We start from the raw sequence: 16,406 nt of genomic DNA, 5'->3' as shown, positions 1-16,406 counted from the left end.
TATATTTAAAAGAATGACTAGTTTTTATGTATATATATTAACATAGAATTCAACATCAACTCTTCTTTTTCGTTTTTTTTCTTCATTGAAATTATCCCACAATTCCAAGCCTTTCGATGCCTCTATTCTTTAATTCTGAAATTTATTGTATCAAAATTAAAAGCCATCCCTTTAAATCGGATCGGAAAAAGTTCTCTGCGCCTCTCTCTCCGTTCCTTGTTAACTGAGGCATTTCTTTTCGGTACAGAGTTCAAGAATAATATGTTAAGTGGATAGCGAATAAAGTAAGAAAGATATTATTTTTTTTTGTCAAAAATAAAAATGACTCAATTAACTTGGATCTTCGCAAAAAGTAAAATGACTCTATTAATATGGAGCGGAGGGAGTACATTAAATAGAATAAAGTAAGAAATATATTATTTTTTTTTATCAAAAATAGAAATGACTCAATTAACTTGGAACTTCGTAAAATAGTAAAATGACTCTATTAACATGGAACGGAGGAAGTACATTAAATGAGTCCCACATTTCACTCATTTTTTTTTACAAAGTTAAACAATTTCTTAAAAACTCTGTCGAATTAAAACGGTTCTTTAAATGATGAACGGAAGGAGCATCAATCTTTGAGTGCTCAAAATCTCAAAATTGCTCAATTTAATTATACTACATACCTGTACAGCTGGATCTATTAAGTCAACTATAAATAATAAATACATTATCCCAGATTAAAAAATATATTGGCCATAATAATTAATCGTCGAAACAGACAGCTCTCATTTTGAATAAAAAAGTTGGCCCAAAATGTGATCACTGCATATTGATATAGTTTCACAAAATGTAATCAGTAAAAAAAAAAGAGAGAAAAAGTAGAATGGCAGAATCTGTTGCAAATGTGTTTCTGGAAACCATCCGTGATTTGGTGGTTGAAGAGACTAAGTTTTTGCTTAGTGTGGGCGGTGATGTTAACAAAGTGAAAGGCGATTTGGAAAGCATACATGCGTTGTTGATGAAAGCAGACAGAGAGAGACGCGATTCTCCGACTCTAAAGAGCTGCATTTCCCAGCTCAAAGATGTTGCTTTCAAAGCTGAGAATCTTCTCGAAAAGTATGCCGTTGAAGTTCAATCCAAAAGAGGGTTGAGGAGCCTCAAGGACAAATTTCAAAGGTACATTTGCATCATGGGTGAGTGTTACAGTGTCCACCGGGTTGGGAATGAGGCTCGCGACATAATATCCGCCCTGGCCGACCTAACTAACAAGTTAGAGTCGGAGTTGGGACAAGAATGCTCATCTCTTATGAAGGAGCAGGATCGTCTGTTGAGACAGACGTATGCTCATGAGGTTGAGCCTCATTTCGTGGGGATGGAGAAAGACATCGCGATTTTGGTCTCCAAGGTGAAGGATGTCAAAGGTCCCCGAGTAGTGAAGATATATGGGATGGGTGGTCTCGGAAAAACTACTCTTGCCAGAAAGGTGTACAACCACAGAGACCTCCAATCTTATGCTCGAGTATGGGTTTGCATCACCCAACAGTTTGAACATAAGTCCGTTTTGGGCAAGATTTTGAAACAACTTGACAGCAAGGTAGAGGTTAAAGGCATGGAAGTTGATGAATTGGTGACTAGAATTCAGAGTTCATCACTGGAAAGGAAATGCGTGATTGTGATCGATGATATATGGGAAGATGATCATTGGGAGATCATAAAGAAAGCTCTTCCGGTGGATTGTAATGTGATTCTCACCACTCGTTATGAGAATATTGCTAATCAACAATCCGAACCTCACAAGCTGGAATTTCTGACCGAGGATGAAGGATGGGCTTTACTTCAAAAAGTAGCAAATTATTCTCTAAGTAAGTGTCCAGCTTTTGCATTTCTCATATTTAAGCCTCTTATTTCTTTGTGATTTATTCTGTCTAAATAAAGCATGCTGAATATGTTTGGTTGGTTAATGTTTTCATTGTGTTATTCTTAAAAAATTGAATACATGCATCTTATTATTATGTATATTATGGCAGTTGATGAAAATGTAAAATCATTTGAAGAGATTGGTAGAGAAATTGTGAGAAATTGTGAAATGTTACCACTGTCAATTTGTGTTATTGGAGGGATTTTGCGCCAAAAAGAACACACTTTACACGAATGGAGTAACGTAAATAGGAACATAGAATTGTTGTTGACGCATGGAGAAGGTGTTCAAGACTACAAACGAGTAAAACAAGTGCTAGAGTTGAGCTATGATGCATTACCATATTACTTGAAACCATGCTTCCTCTTTTTAGCATGTTTTCCCGAGGATGAATTGATATCAATAGAGAAATTGTATTTATTGTGGATGGCGGAAGGCTTCATTTCCCACCAAGATAAAGGACCTAACGAGACTCTAAGAGATGTAGCCCAAAGATATCTAAGTGAGCTTGCTATGAGGTGTATGGTTCAACTGCATGAAGCTGAGATCTACACTCCGCGTGATAAGTTTGATTCGTGTGGGATTCATGATTTAATGCATGATCTCTGCTCTTCTAAAGCTGAAAATGAAACCTTTCTGAAGCGCATCGATGCTTCCAAATATCTGAATGATTACGTGCTAGCACTACCTCCATCCGTTGGCAATTCCGTAAGCAGATTAGCCATCACTCGCGAACACAACGCGTATATATCAAGTGTAAAGGGGTTAGAGGAAGTTAAAGATCTTAGATCCTTGATGCTTCTTCACAAGAGGGATTATTGTTACGAATCCATTAAGTTGAAAGAGAGTACGATTGACTTTGAGATGTCGCAATGCTTGAGGATATTTGTGGCAGAAGGTTGTAAGTTTGAAGGGGAAAAGTTACCGCGTAAGGTGGGTGAACTGATTCATTTAAGATACTTGAGTTTGAAGTGGTCTAATGTGAGAAAGCTACCAAAGTCCGTATGCAGCATGCCATACTTGCAAACCTTAGATTTGCGAGTATACTTTTTGGATGTCATTAGATTGCCAAATGTGATTTGGAAGATGAAAAAGCTAAAGCATCTGTTTCTCAATGAAATAAAAGTGATTGGAGGTGAGAAACTAAGACTCGATGGGCTAGACGAGTTGGAGACACTAGATGAGATCAGAAGTGAGACGGCTCGCATTGCAGATATCCCCAAATTGATCAGCCTACAGTCGCTGAGTGTTAAAGTTCGTGATGATTGTGATGTGGATAACATGTCAATTTTGTTGAGCAACAAAAATAGACAATTACGCGAGACTTGTCTTGAGGTTGAGTCATGTGATTTAAGTTCGGAGAAAGGTATGGAGTTTTTAAGTGATGGGTTGGCGTCTCCTTCGTTGGCTAGTTTGTGTATCAAAAAATGCAATATGAGTGGAAGTTTTCCATACTACACACAAGGGATGTGTCAGAATTTAGTAAAGTTGTCACTTGAAGATTGGGAGGTTAAGGTAGACATGACGGATTTTGGCAAGTATCCCATGTTGCAATCTCTCTCGTTGTGCGGAGTCAAGATGACAGGAACACTAATTTGCCAGTCAAATTCATTCCCGCAACTCAAGGAGCTTCATCTTTCCTACTTGTCCGCTTTAAAGGAATGGGAAGTTGAAGAAAGAGCAATGGCGAAACTTACTTTCTTGTCGATCCGTTCGTGCAGATATTTGAAGAAGGTTCCAGAAGGTTTGAGATCCATCTCCACTCTTCGAGAGATGGTTATCGGGCAAATGCCAATAGAATTCACTGAGAAAGTAAGAGAACAAGCTTACTTCCCATTTGTCAAGATTGAGAGGTAATCAATTTGCAAGCACATATTATATATATAGGGAGGTTAATTATTTATGTTTTGAATTTTAGTATATAGTAACTAACTTCTATATACCTTACTTGTGGCACGGGTTTCTAAATTTAATGGAAAGTGAGTTGAAAAAGTTGGTGGGATGTGAGTCCTACTTTTAAAGTATTAGTTTTATAATAAAATGTGAGTATGAATGAGTTAGTGGAATATGAGGTCCACTACCAAAAATGGTAAAAGTGAAGTGTATCAAATTTTCAGGGACGGACCGAAATGGTAAATGTATCAAATTTTGTTTTGAAAGGACTAACTTCTATATACCTTACTTGTGCTATTTCTATTTCAGATCTCCCTGGGATAGGGATAGTTCTCAAGATTGATGTGCATGGTATGCAAAGGTAATGCATTTGGTAACATGGATTATATACATATAGGGAGTTGAGGTTGTTTCTCTTCTGTATTTTCTAGCATATAACTAACTAACTAACTGCTACTATATGTTAGAATAAAGAAGATGAAAACAGGGGATTCTTCATAATTAGCAGATCAATCAAGAATCAATAAGCTAACAATTAGATAAATGTAACTAGCTTACTTGTGCTATATTTTGCTCAATTAATAATGAGACTTTCTGTATTTTGTTTATGTACTCATATTCAGCCACTGAAAGGGGAGATTCAAGCTGTGGCTGCAACACAACGCAACTTCGTCCCACCACGTGAACGTCAAGATCATGTGTAATTTTCTTGTTATACTTTATCCTTGTTTCGGATTATTTTATTAAATTTCAATTGAGTCGAACTATAGTTATAAGCTTCGTCCAAGTTTTCTTTGTCGGTTCTTTCCCGGATTTGTATTAATAGAGTCGAACCGCATAGGGTCTAGATAACTATATATAAAGGTCATTCTAATCGCATAAGAAAGGGAATGTCACTTTCTCTAACCCTACCCCATCTCTCTTCCTTCTTTCTCTCTCGCTCTCTGCCTCTATCAATATATTTTCTTGTGCGACTTTTAGTTATCTCTTTTGTTAAATATATCATAATATGATGTTGGTTGATGTATTTTGTGTAACCAATGAAAACTGTAATTTCTATATATATTTTTCGTGGACAAATGAAATGGTTTCATTCTTACATAGTGAACACGCCATTAGGTATATTAAAAAAAGATTTATACTACACTAATTTATAAATAATTATATAGATTCCAACTACATAAATTAATCTAACTCAACATTCATGTTATTTTAATGTAATGTTATTTTTTTAAATTAATAATAATAAATGTATACTATTAATTTAGAAATAATGTTAAATGTACCAATGTTAGTTTGGATTACTAATATAAATAGTCGGACTCGGATTGACATGATAACAATTTTTTTGTGTACCTGTAACGCCTGTACCTATGAAGTCAAAGTCAACTACGTATATGAATTTGAAATCTATAATCGATATCATTTCCTTCAAGACGTGGTCGATGCATTAAAATAGTAGAAGATACAGCTATGCTATCAAAGATAAACAATATGATTAGTTGAAAGCTTGTCTAATATGCCTCTTCAAGAGACGAAATCACATATAAATAAAAAATAGAAACACAAAGCCTTATTCCCATCCATTTTTTTTTTCACTTATACTTCAACAATTTTTCCAATTTCCTCAATTTTCTTCATATTATTCTTATAAATTGGACGTGAAGAATACCGCTTGCGAAAAACTTGGTTTTGTTACTTGGTTTTGTTACTTCTGCATCTGCATAATAATAGTTTAAAATGAGTATTTTTATTATTGTTGCTATGCCTGAATATATATGATATATATATATTTTTTAATTCAGATTTCAGAGATCTAAACTGTGCAAAGTGAATTAAATATGAAGTCAACTCTGTGAATTCCTGAACCTAATCTTAATTAGTAAAATAACGACAACATTTCTTTCAAGGCGTGGCCAGTACATAAAAATAATCACAGATACAACTATCCTCTCATTTTAAATCAAAGCAATCAACCACTATCTAATACTACCTCTTCAAGAGATGAAATCACACTTGATTAATAATATGAGAACAAATAAATAATCCTCATCCATTTTTTTCACTTATACTTGGTTTTGTTACTGTTGTATTGTCTAAATGTATGTCTAAAATATAATCCCTCCGTCCTATAATAGATGTCACACTTTTCTTTTTAGTTTGTCTCACAAAAGATAGTACATTTCTTTTTTAGAAAAAATTTCTCTTACACATTAATATAAATATACTATTTTCTCTCTTCACTCAACACACAAAACAACATCTCATAAAATCTTGTGTCATTCTCCAAGTGTGTCATCTATTATGGGACGGAGGGAGTAAGTAATATCAACCATAAACGATTTGATAAAAGAAAAGGATTAGTACTAGGTTTGTGTTAAAATGACAACACCTCTTAAAGTGACACCGTGACACCACATATCCAACAATATTATAAACGCTATAAAGCAATATTATAAACGCTACACAAAAATCTATAAACGTTACACAACAATCTATAAATTGTTGTATAGCGTGTTGGATATTGGCGCCAAGAAAAATTGTTGTATACGATGTATTGTATATTGCTTTAGCCGAAATTTTTGCACTTGAGCATTTTTTTTATTGCCACATGGCAGCTTATTATTTGTCCACATGTACAAATGATTGGCTAGGAATGGTGGTATGGTGTTATTTTAAGAGGTGTTGTCATTTTAATTGCACCCCTTAGTACTATATACTATCTCTGCGTCCCATAAAAATATGTGCAGGTTTTCATTTTACAATCGGTCCCACGAAAATATGTGCATTCCATTTATAGAAAGTTATCCTAATTTATTATTCCTAAGTCTCATTATCCATTAACGCTACTTTAACTATTTATATATACTGCAGGTGTCTATGAAGTATATTTATTATGTATATACAGTATTTCTTCCGTACGCTATTAACCGGTATCTATGAAGTCAACTATATGAACACCTAATCTCAATATGAAAAAAATAATTAGTCGTCGAAACAGACAGCTGTTTTGAATAAAAAAGTTGGCCCAAAATGTGATCACTGCATATTGATATAGTTTCACAAAATGTAATCAGTAAAAAAAAAAGAGAGAAAAAGTAGAATGGCAGAATCTGTTGCAAATGTGTTTCTGGAAACCCTTCGTGATTTGCTGGTTGAAGAAACTAAGTTTTTGCTTGGTGTGGGCGCTGATGTTGAGAAAGTTAAACGAGATCTGAAAAGCATACATGCTTTGCTGATGAAAGCAGACAGAGAGAGGCATGATTCTCCAACTCTAAAGACTTACATTCACCAACTCAAAGATCTTGCTTTCAAAGCTGAGAATCTGCTTGAAACGTATGCCGTTGAAGTTCAATCCAAAAGGGAAGAAGGGCGGAGGAGCCTCATGGACAGATTTCAAAGGTACATTTGTATCATGTGTGAGTGCTGCAGTGTCCACCAGGTCGGGAAAGAGGCTCAGGAAATAATGTCGGAGCTGGCCGTACTCGCTGAAAAGTTAAGAGTCAGAGTTGGGAGAAGCAAGCTCATCGGATTCGAAGGGTGAGTTAGATGACCTGGAGACTGACTGATGGTCTTGTGATTGACCCTCATTTTGTGGGCATGGATGAAGACGTCAAGATTTTGGTCTCGAAGATGAAGGATGACAAAAGGCAGCGAATAGTGAAGGTGTATGGGATGGGTGGTCTCGGAAAAACCACTCTTGCGAGAAAGGTTTACAATCCACACAGACCTCCAATCTTATGCTCGAGTATGGGTTTGCCTCACCCAACGCTTTGAGAGTGAGTGTGCGAAGTTTTGCGCAAGATTTTGAGTCAACTTGATAGCAACGCAAAGATTGAAGACATGGATGTTCAAAGTTTGCGGACAAATATTCACAGTCTCTTGTCGAAGATGAAATGTGTGATTGTGATAGATGATATATGGGAAGATGCACACTGGGAGAGCATAAGGAGAGCTATTCCGGTGAACTGTAAACTGTAATGTGATTCTCACCACTCGTTATGAGAATATTGCTAATCAACAATCCGAACCTCACAAGCTTATTCTTTTATTATGTTGATAAGTTGGATAAATTATAAACTAACTAACGGTGTTTAAAATATTTAACGGAATGTATTAACTTAAAACACTAATGTAACTTTTTGTATGAAATATGTAAACTTAATACTTTTTGTACTAAATTGAAACAGATCCAAAACATTTTGTATGAAACATGTAATTACCCCACACTTCACACAAACTAAAATTTCAAGTTTAGTTCAGTTTTTCAGTTTTTTGGTTTAATTCGGTTTAAACTTTTGAAAAATATCGGTTTTCGATTCGAGTTCGAATTGAGAATTTTTTTCTAAAAGTTGAAAAAAAAATTCAAAAATAGGATGCTTGAAATGTGTGAAATATGAGTAGTGTTTGTAGTGTGTGAAATGTGTTTAATGTGTGAAGTGTGTGAAATGTGTGTTGTGGATATATAATGAAATTTTATGACTTTGGATTTTGGAAATTAAAATTTGCTACTTTTGATATGGAATTCAAATTATAGAATTGGAAGATTTGGAATTGCAATTAATTCCAAATCCAAATATTTTAATGCTACCGAATAGCGGATTTGGAATTGGATGCTCCAATTCCAATTCAAAAACCCTCAATTCCATGGTACCGAATGAAATATCAATGTATAATTTGGATTTATGTACAAGAATTATGAATTTTAGATTTGGATATTCAAATTAGTTTCCCACACAACTTTAATGATGCCTATGAGTCTATGACTAGAAATGAATCCGTAGCATCTTTTTTCTTCTGTTCCTTCTAATAATAAATTGAATACGTTCATCTTATTATTTTGATATTGTGGCAGTTGACGCATATGTGGAATCATTTGAAAAAGATTGGAAGAGAAATTGTGTCAAAGTGTGATGGGCTACCACTATCAATTTGTGTTATTGGAGGAATTTTGCGCCAAACAAAACACACTTTGCCAGAATGGAGAGAGATAAATGAGAACATCGGATCAAAATTGAGGCATGGAGATGGTGTTAAAGAAGAGGAAAGAGTAAAACAGGTGCTTGAGTTGAGCTATGATGCTTTACCTTATCACTTGAAACCATGCTTCCTCTATTTAGCATGTTTTCCTGAGGATCACAAGATTGATACAGAGAGATTGTATTTATTATGGATGGCGGAAGGCTTCATTTCATACCAAGATAAAGAACCTAACGAGACTCTAAGAGATGTTGCCCAAAGATATCTAACTGAACTTGGTATGAGGTGTATGGTTCAACTGCATGAAGCTGAGTAACCTACACTCCACTTAAGAAGTTTGATCGGTGTGGGCTTCATGATTTAATGCATGATCTCTGCTCTCTTAAAGCTGAAGAAGAAAACTTTATGAGGCGCATAGATGCTTTCAGATATCTGGCTAACAATCCTTCCGAGCACTCGCACAAAAGAATGATAGCACTACCTCCATCCATTGGCCATTCCATAAGAAGGTTAGCCATCAATAGCGATGGCTGCCATTATGTATCAAGTATATCTGGATTAGACAAACTTAAAGATGTTACATCCTTTATGCTTCTCCATAAAGGTAATTCTCGTGATACAAAAATTGTCGTCAAAGAGAATATGATTGACTTTGAGATGTCGAAATGCTTGAGGATATTTGTGGTAGAAGGTTGTTGGTTTGAAGGGGGAAAGTTACCGAGCAAGGTGAGTGAACTAATTCATTTAAGATACTTGAGTTTGCGGTACTCTAATGTGAGTGAGCTACCAAAGTCTGTATGCAGCCTGCCATACTTGCAGACCTTAGATTTACGAGTAGCAACATGGCCTTCCCTTAGATTGCCAAATTTGATTTGGAAGATGAAAAGACTAAAGCATCTGTTTCTCCCATGGAATGGCATACAAGTGATTGGAGGGGAGAAACTAAGACTAGATGGGCTAGACGAGTTGGAGACATTAGATGAGATCAGAAGTGAGACCTGCTTGCATTGCAGATATTCCCAAATTGATCAGTCTACGGACAATGAGTGTTAAAGTTTGTGACTTGGATAGCATGTCAATTGTGGTGAGCAACATTAGGCCAACTACGCAACACTAGTCTTGTGGTTTGAGAAATGTGATTTCAGTTCGGAGGAAGGTAGAGTGGTTTTAAATGATGGGTTGATGTCTCCTTCGTTGGTTACTTTGAAGATGGTAAAATGCAACATGAGTAGTGCAGTTTTCCATGCTACAGAGAAGGAATGTGTGAAAGTTTAGTATATTTAAACAAGCAGGTCCAGGCATCCTAACTTGATGATGTATTTGATGGAGTTTGGCAAGTATCCCATGTTGCAAACTCTCTCGTTGTTCAAAGAAATCGAGGTGACGGAAAACATTAGTTTGTCATTCTGATTCCATTCCCACAACTCAAGAGGCTCAATCTCAAAACTCTGCATGATATAAAGAAACCAGGAAGTGAAAAAAGGAGCCATGCCAAAACTTACTAACTTATTGATCAGCAAGTGCCATAATTTGGAGAGGTTCCAGATGGTCTGAGATTAATCCCCACTCTTCCGAAGGAATGACATTCGTCTTTATGCCAAGAGGAATTGTAGGGAGTAAAAGAGAAGATTATGCGCCATCAAGGTAGTTGAAGGTAATTAATTTGGATGCATAGATTATTATATAGGATTAAGGATATGGAGGTTGTTTTTCTTTTGTATTTTATAGTAGATAACTAACTGCTACTCCCTCAATCCCCAAATTTAATCAGGTTTATTTTGTGTAGGTTTTAAGAAATGTTATGAAAAGTGAGTTGAAAAAGTTTGTGGAATGTGGTCCTACTTTTAAAGTATTAGTTTTATAATAAAATATGAGTATGAATGAGTTAGTGGAATATAAGATCCGCTACAAAAATGGTAAAAAATGAAGTGGGTCAAAATTTGGAGGGTATGAAATAGTGAAGTGTCAAAATTTGGGGTTGACCGAAATAAGCTGTAGTAAAATTTGGGGGAAGGAGGAGTATATCTTAGCTATTAGATCAATCTAAAACAGGGAATACTAGTATTTTTGTATGATCTTCCTTGTTCTCTTTTGTATTTTCTATATTACTCCTCTCTCTGCTTAAGATAACCGTTTTTTTTAGTTTGTCAATTAAGATGACATTTCCTTTTTTTGTAACTTCTCTCTATCTATGACAGCTAACCCTTTTCTTCCTTAAAATATCCTCTTTTTATCTCTACTTTATCTTACTCACTTCTCTCTTTTCAATTAAACATTTTAACCAATAACTCTACAAAATAGTCTCTAAGCAATTGTCATTTTAAATGGCGGGACGAGGAGATACTAATTTACTAGTGCTATTATTAATAATAAGACTTTTTTTTTTTTTTTTTATGTATATCCTCCATATTCAGCCACTGAAAGTGAGACTCAAGCCGTGGTTGCAGCATCAAGTTCAAGCCCCATGATGCAACTTCGTCCCACCACGTAAGCAATGTTTTTATTTATAGTTTATCCTTGTTTCGGATGATTTAATGAGATTGCAATTGGAGTCGAACTACAGTTATAAGTTCCGTCCGGGGTTTTCTTTGCGGTTCTTTCCCGGATTGTATAAATAGAGTCGAATTGCGCATAGGGTCTAGATAATAAAGTGTATGTGAGTCGTTGTAACCGCATAGAAGACAAAATACCACTTCCTCTATTTCTTATCTATTGTCCTCTACATTCTCCATCCACACCAACCTCTGTTGGCTATCCTCATGATATTCTATCAATTCGTTTTCTTCTTGTACAACTTTAATTATTTCTTACGTTAAATACTCACAATTTGATGTTAGGATTTATTTTGTTTGAACAACGAAATATGTAGTTTTTACATATATTTCTCGCTTGATGCTGTCGGTGGCATATGTTTTGCTGTAGGAGTAGAAAATTGTGTTGATAATTTTGAAAGGAATTCTCGGCATGTATTAAGAAAGGAGAAGTAAATTACGTACCACGTTAAAAATGTATATCATCGCTAAAAACTACTCCCTCCGTCCAAGAAAAAAATAGAGCAAAGTGTGTATGTGGCACGGGTTTTAATATAGAATTAGTAAAGTAAGAGAGAAGGGAAAAAAAGTAAGAGAGAAGGAGGAAAAGTAGTTGAAATTGTGTCTATTGGTTTTGCAGGAGGAGAAGGAGAAGAAAAGTAAGAGAGAAAGAGAAAAAGTAAGAGAGAATATTTCCATAAGAGCATCCACACATGTTAGGAGGACATCTTCCCCTATTGTGCCACTTTTTATCCTTACCACTTCCGATTTGTCAACAACCTAAAAAAAAAAAAAGTTTCCACTTAACCATCCTATTTGGCTACATTTCACTTTATTTTATTTTTTTTTCTTATTTTTTTCAATGAATATTAAAATTATTGGCCAAAAATAATTAAAATATATATATAATTTAATAAAAAAATTAAAACTATAATGGCCAAAAAACCAAATCATTTTGATTAGACTCATTTGCCCAAAGTAATCAAAACCCATTAAAAAAAAGCCCAAAATTAACCTATATTCTCCCTCATTTAAAAAGCCTAAAATTAACCCATTCAAAACCCTATTTTTCATCTTCTACCTCATTCTTCTTCTTCTTCTTCTTCTTCTTCTTCTTCTTCTTCTTCTTCTTCTCTCTTCCTCATTCTAGAAAAAGAAAAAAATTTCTAAAAAAGAAAAATTCGAAGAAGGCATGCCCCGTAACTTTCGAAGTCGCCACGCCTGATGGTCGGCCAGCGCCCTATCGCCCATGCAGCTCCCAGCATACGTCCTAGGCGTTTGCTTTCGCCGATAAGCCTTCTATGACCTCATACGGCTAAACCAAGGCGCCCCCCTTCTTCCATATAGATCGCCGCGCCATCGCGGCTTTCCGGAGCGACGGCATGCCCCTTATTAATGAATCTTCTAAATGATTGTCTTATTTTTGTAGATGGCCAAAAATTGTAATTGTCTTTATTTTTGTGGACGAAGAGAGAATATGTGAGTGGCTCCTAACTTGGCCACATCACATTCAAGATTGAAAATGCAGTATCTCGTAATGTTGATTACGATAAACTTAATACTAGTATACTACTACTAAATGATCAGAGAAGGATAATTCTGTAATGCATTAAATTAATTAATAATTAAGGGTATGGCTTCTGTCAGATGGTTCCGTGATACATTTAGGTAGTTGAGGATTCGGATGTAGGATATCTCCGGCGGGATTGGGCCGGCGAGGTTGTTCTTGCTCAAGTCCAGGTAGTTGAGATGTAGACATTCTCCTATTTCATGTGGGATTTCTCCCGGAGAAGTTGTTGCCGCCGAGCAATAGGATTTGGAGGGATGAGAAATTGGATAGGGAAAACGGTAACGGCCCGGACCGGAAAGCTGATTGTTTGAGAGATAATTCATCTGCCCCAGCTTACTAATTGTTAATTCATGGCGGCGAATTAATGCTATCCATTTAAATGTAGGAGTAGACTCAAAGGGCTGTTCAAAAAAAAATATAATCTTTAGGGATCAAAACACTAAAAGTTCGTGGAAAGATAATGCTCACACTAATTTTTGTAGCTTTCGTTACTATTACGATGCCAATACAATTTATATTAATTTATCACTATTCTTTTTTATTTGTCCCTCAACTTTTCAGATATTTTGAATGACTATGTAGTTTGAATTTAGGTGCAAGAATTTTTTAATTTTGGATTCAAAATTTTTGATTAGATTTGAATTTATGAGTTAATTTTTTCTACTCATATCAACTTATTTTTTAATACATGTGTTAAGTCAAACTAATATCTTTGATGCTATTGCAAAATATAAAATAAAAAGTAAGAAAATAGATCCTGTTGTATGCATAACCAATTCTATTCTGAAATTTTAAGCAAGATTTATCTATTTTTATTCACACTATAATCACTTCAGTTTTATTTATTGAATTCAAGCCCAAGACTCTAAATCATAAGAGAAAGATGAATATAAAAGAAAAGGCAAGGTGAAGAAAAACTTATAGAAGAAGAACAGCAAGGCGCAAGTTAACATTGTGTTTTTAAGCTAGTTAATATAGTTCCAATTGTATTATTCCTAGATGTCTTTAATTCTCTAGTCTATAAATGAGATGTTAGTTTTGTTCAAAATCAAAACCAAAAAATAAAAATAAATAAATAAAAATAAAATCTTCCTTTCAGTCAGAGACGAAAATCACAAAAAAAGGTTGCACTAAAAAGTTCTTCCTTTCGTGTTTTGTGAAAGAAATCAAGAAGGTAAAACATTCAAGTTCCTATCAGAGTTTGGAGAAATGGGATGCCAAGACGAAGAGTATCCAGACAGCAGCTGCCGAACGATCTGGACAACAGCAACAGGTGTTCCTCGGCGAGGTCCGGGCAGCCGGACGACCAGTGACTCCAGTAGCGGCAGCTCAGCTCTGACTGACGGCGAACAATAGCAGGGATAGACGACAGCGCAGAGGGACGGATCCTAAACCTCCACCCAGAAAGAACTAGCAACGGCGACCCCGACAGTAGCAACGTGATGATGGTCTCTATTGTCAAAGCTGCGGAGGAGCCATACGAGAACTAGCAAGAAAGAGTCGATTGGACGTCGGTGGGAGCGCCGATCAGGAGATGGCAGCGAGCAAAAGAGATCTAGAGATAAAGGCAAGAAAAATCCGAAAGTGAAGTCGTCGGACAGCCATAGCAGAGGAAAGAACCGATGCTGTCAAAAAGGCCGCAGAGTAGCAGCCCAACCAAGCCATCTTTCACAATCTTACAAACACAAAAAATGGAAGAAGAGAATTCGATGAATCGTCCGGCGAGGGGGAGACGACAAACACTGCCAAACGATTCATCGTGCCTGGAAGAATGCTGTGAAGAGAGGCAGCGAAAGCAGCCCGTAGAATATGGGCCGCCGAGAAGGGCGATTCAGTGATCGAGCATATGTAGTCGAGAAAGCTGCAGACCTAAGGGCTGGCGATAGGGCAGATTTAGGAAAGGAAGCAGTCACCGAGGAGGAATGACCAAGAGTTGGCCGGAGAGATGCCCTTCCTTGATGAAGGAGCTTCTGTGGGTGAAACCTCACCCTCGGAGACGCTGAGCAAGCCAAGAAGGCTGAGGAGGCTAGAGAAGTCGCCGCTAAGAATAGTTGTCCACAAATTGTTCGACCGGGCTTAACCGAAAATAGAGGAGTCTCTGGTTTGTCCGGCCGAGGAAGCGGAAGAATCGACCGAACAGTTCCTTTCCAAACCTATATTGGCCGAGTAGGCCAAAGATGACCGCCGGTGAGAGGATGATGATGCTGCTAAAGCGCAGCCCACACGCTGAGCGTCAAGAATGTGACGCAAAAGGATAGATGGAAGACCGACAAAATGACCGGAGAAGTTTCCCAGATCGTGTCAGCTTCTAAAGTGGAAGCCGTCACAGGGGGAGAGACTGTCCCTGAAGTGGTCACTGAGAAGGGGACCAGCGACGGTGGGATTATCTGTAGCCGGAGAAGAAAGCAGTGACCGGAATGACATGAGGAAAGAGCTCGACCATAGAATTATCACCCACTGAGAAAGGTTAAGAGATGATTTCTCTTAACAAGATTCCGGCGTCGCGGAGGCGATCGTCGGAGGATAAAAGGTAGACGAGGTAGTCGCGGGAGCTTTGCCCGTCGATCAAACCAAGATCAATACCGAATTGAAATAAAGCGTAAAAATAAGATAAAGGTAATTGTATTTCTTCAATGAATGAGAAGGATACAAATACTCCTATTTATAAGACTAGACTAACTTAATGAGCAAGAAAATAAAGATCCTAAAAGATATATAGGAAAATAAAGGAAAGATATGCTAAATCAATAACTAACTAAATAATAGGATAGAGGGAATATTCATAGAGATATCGGGCAAATGCCAATAGAATTCACTGAGAAAGTAAGAGAACAAGCTTATTTCCCATTTGTCAAGATTGAGAGGTAATCAATTTGCAAGCACATATTATATATATAGGGAGGTTAATTATTTATGTTTTGAATTTTAGTATATAGTAACTAACTTCTATATACCTTACTTGTGCTATTTCTATTTCAGATCTCCCTGGGATAGGGATAGTTCTCAAGATTGATGTGCATGGTATGCAAAGGTAATGCATTTGGTAACATGGATTATATACATATAGGGAGTTGAGGTTGTTTCTCTTCTGTATTTTCTAGCATATAACTAACTAACTAACTGCTACTATATGTTAGAATAAAGAAGATGAAAACAGGGGATTCTTCATAATTAGCAGATCAATCAAGAATCAATAAGCTAACAATTAGATAAATGTAACTAGCTTACTTGTGCTATATTTTGCTCAATTAATAATGAGACTTTGTATTTTGTTTATGTACTCCATATTCAGCCACTGAAAGGGGAGATTCAAGCTGTGGCTGCAACACAACGCAACTTGTCCTACCACGTGAACGTCAAGATCATGTGTAATTTTCGTGTTTATACTTTATCCTTGTTTCGGATTATTTTATTAAATTTCAATTGAGTCGAACTATAGTTATAAGCTTCGTCCAAGTTTTCTTTGTCGGTTCTTTCCCGGATTTGTATTAATAGAGTCGAACCGCATAGGGTCTAGATAATTATA

General features: G+C 36.3%; 4 protein-coding genes across 4 annotated transcripts; all 4 read left to right on the top strand.

The window, feature by feature from the left end:
- The first annotated feature begins 871 nt into the window (after nucleotides 1-871).
- LOC125193357 (putative disease resistance protein At1g50180) lies at nucleotides 872-1,903 on the top strand. Its single transcript, XM_048091131.1, has one exon. It carries the CDS (start codon nucleotides 872-874, stop codon nucleotides 1,901-1,903), a length of 1,032 nt encoding a protein of 343 aa, XP_047947088.1.
- Nucleotides 1,904-2,021: 118 nt separating this feature from the next.
- Nucleotides 2,022-4,643, top strand: LOC125197380 (probable disease resistance protein RXW24L). Its single transcript, XM_048096116.1, has 3 exons — nucleotides 2,022-3,759; nucleotides 4,109-4,160; nucleotides 4,423-4,643. Exons 1-2 carry the CDS (start codon nucleotides 2,075-2,077, stop codon nucleotides 4,140-4,142), a joined length of 1,719 nt encoding a protein of 572 aa, XP_047952073.1. The 5' UTR covers nucleotides 2,022-2,074; the 3' UTR covers nucleotides 4,143-4,160; nucleotides 4,423-4,643.
- A 2,259-nt stretch (nucleotides 4,644-6,902) lies between these two features.
- LOC125193354 (disease resistance protein RPP8-like) lies at nucleotides 6,903-7,343 on the top strand. The gene has a single exon (XM_048091127.1). The coding sequence runs from the start codon at nucleotides 6,903-6,905 to the stop codon at nucleotides 7,341-7,343; it is 441 nt and encodes a 146-aa protein (XP_047947084.1).
- Nucleotides 7,344-7,348: 5 nt separating this feature from the next.
- LOC125193350 (probable disease resistance protein At1g58390) lies at nucleotides 7,349-9,095 on the top strand. Its single transcript, XM_048091124.1, has 3 exons — nucleotides 7,349-7,510; nucleotides 7,604-7,762; nucleotides 8,655-9,095. Exons 1-3 carry the CDS (start codon nucleotides 7,349-7,351, stop codon nucleotides 9,093-9,095), a joined length of 762 nt encoding a protein of 253 aa, XP_047947081.1.
- Nucleotides 9,096-16,406: the final 7,311 nt, after the last annotated feature.

Source organism: Salvia hispanica, chromosome 6 (genome assembly GCF_023119035.1).
Source record: "Salvia hispanica cultivar TCC Black 2014 chromosome 6, UniMelb_Shisp_WGS_1.0, whole genome shotgun sequence".
Classification (NCBI taxonomy): domain Eukaryota; kingdom Viridiplantae; phylum Streptophyta; class Magnoliopsida; order Lamiales; family Lamiaceae; genus Salvia; species Salvia hispanica.
This window is presented reverse-complemented; position numbering and strand designations above follow the sequence as displayed.

Bases quoted from the DNA above. Each gene is read 5' to 3' on its own strand.
- LOC125193357 (XM_048091131.1), top strand. From the start codon at position 872: ATGGCAGAATCTGTTGCAAATGTGTTTCTGGAAACCATCCGTGATTTG.
- LOC125197380 (XM_048096116.1), top strand. From the start codon at position 2,075: ATGTTACCACTGTCAATTTGTGTTATTGGAGGGATTTTGCGCCAAAAA. The intron at 3,760-4,108 runs GTAATCAATTTG...TTTCTATTTCAG, and splicing joins CCATTTGTCAAGATTGAGAG to ATCTCCCTGGGATAGGGATA.
- LOC125193354 (XM_048091127.1), top strand. From the start codon at position 6,903: ATGGCAGAATCTGTTGCAAATGTGTTTCTGGAAACCCTTCGTGATTTG.
- LOC125193350 (XM_048091124.1), top strand. From the start codon at position 7,349: ATGACCTGGAGACTGACTGATGGTCTTGTGATTGACCCTCATTTTGTG. The intron at 7,511-7,603 runs GTTTACAATCCA...GTTTTGCGCAAG, and splicing joins AAACCACTCTTGCGAGAAAG to ATTTTGAGTCAACTTGATAG. The intron at 7,763-8,654 runs GTGAACTGTAAA...ATATTGTGGCAG, and splicing joins GCATAAGGAGAGCTATTCCG to TTGACGCATATGTGGAATCA.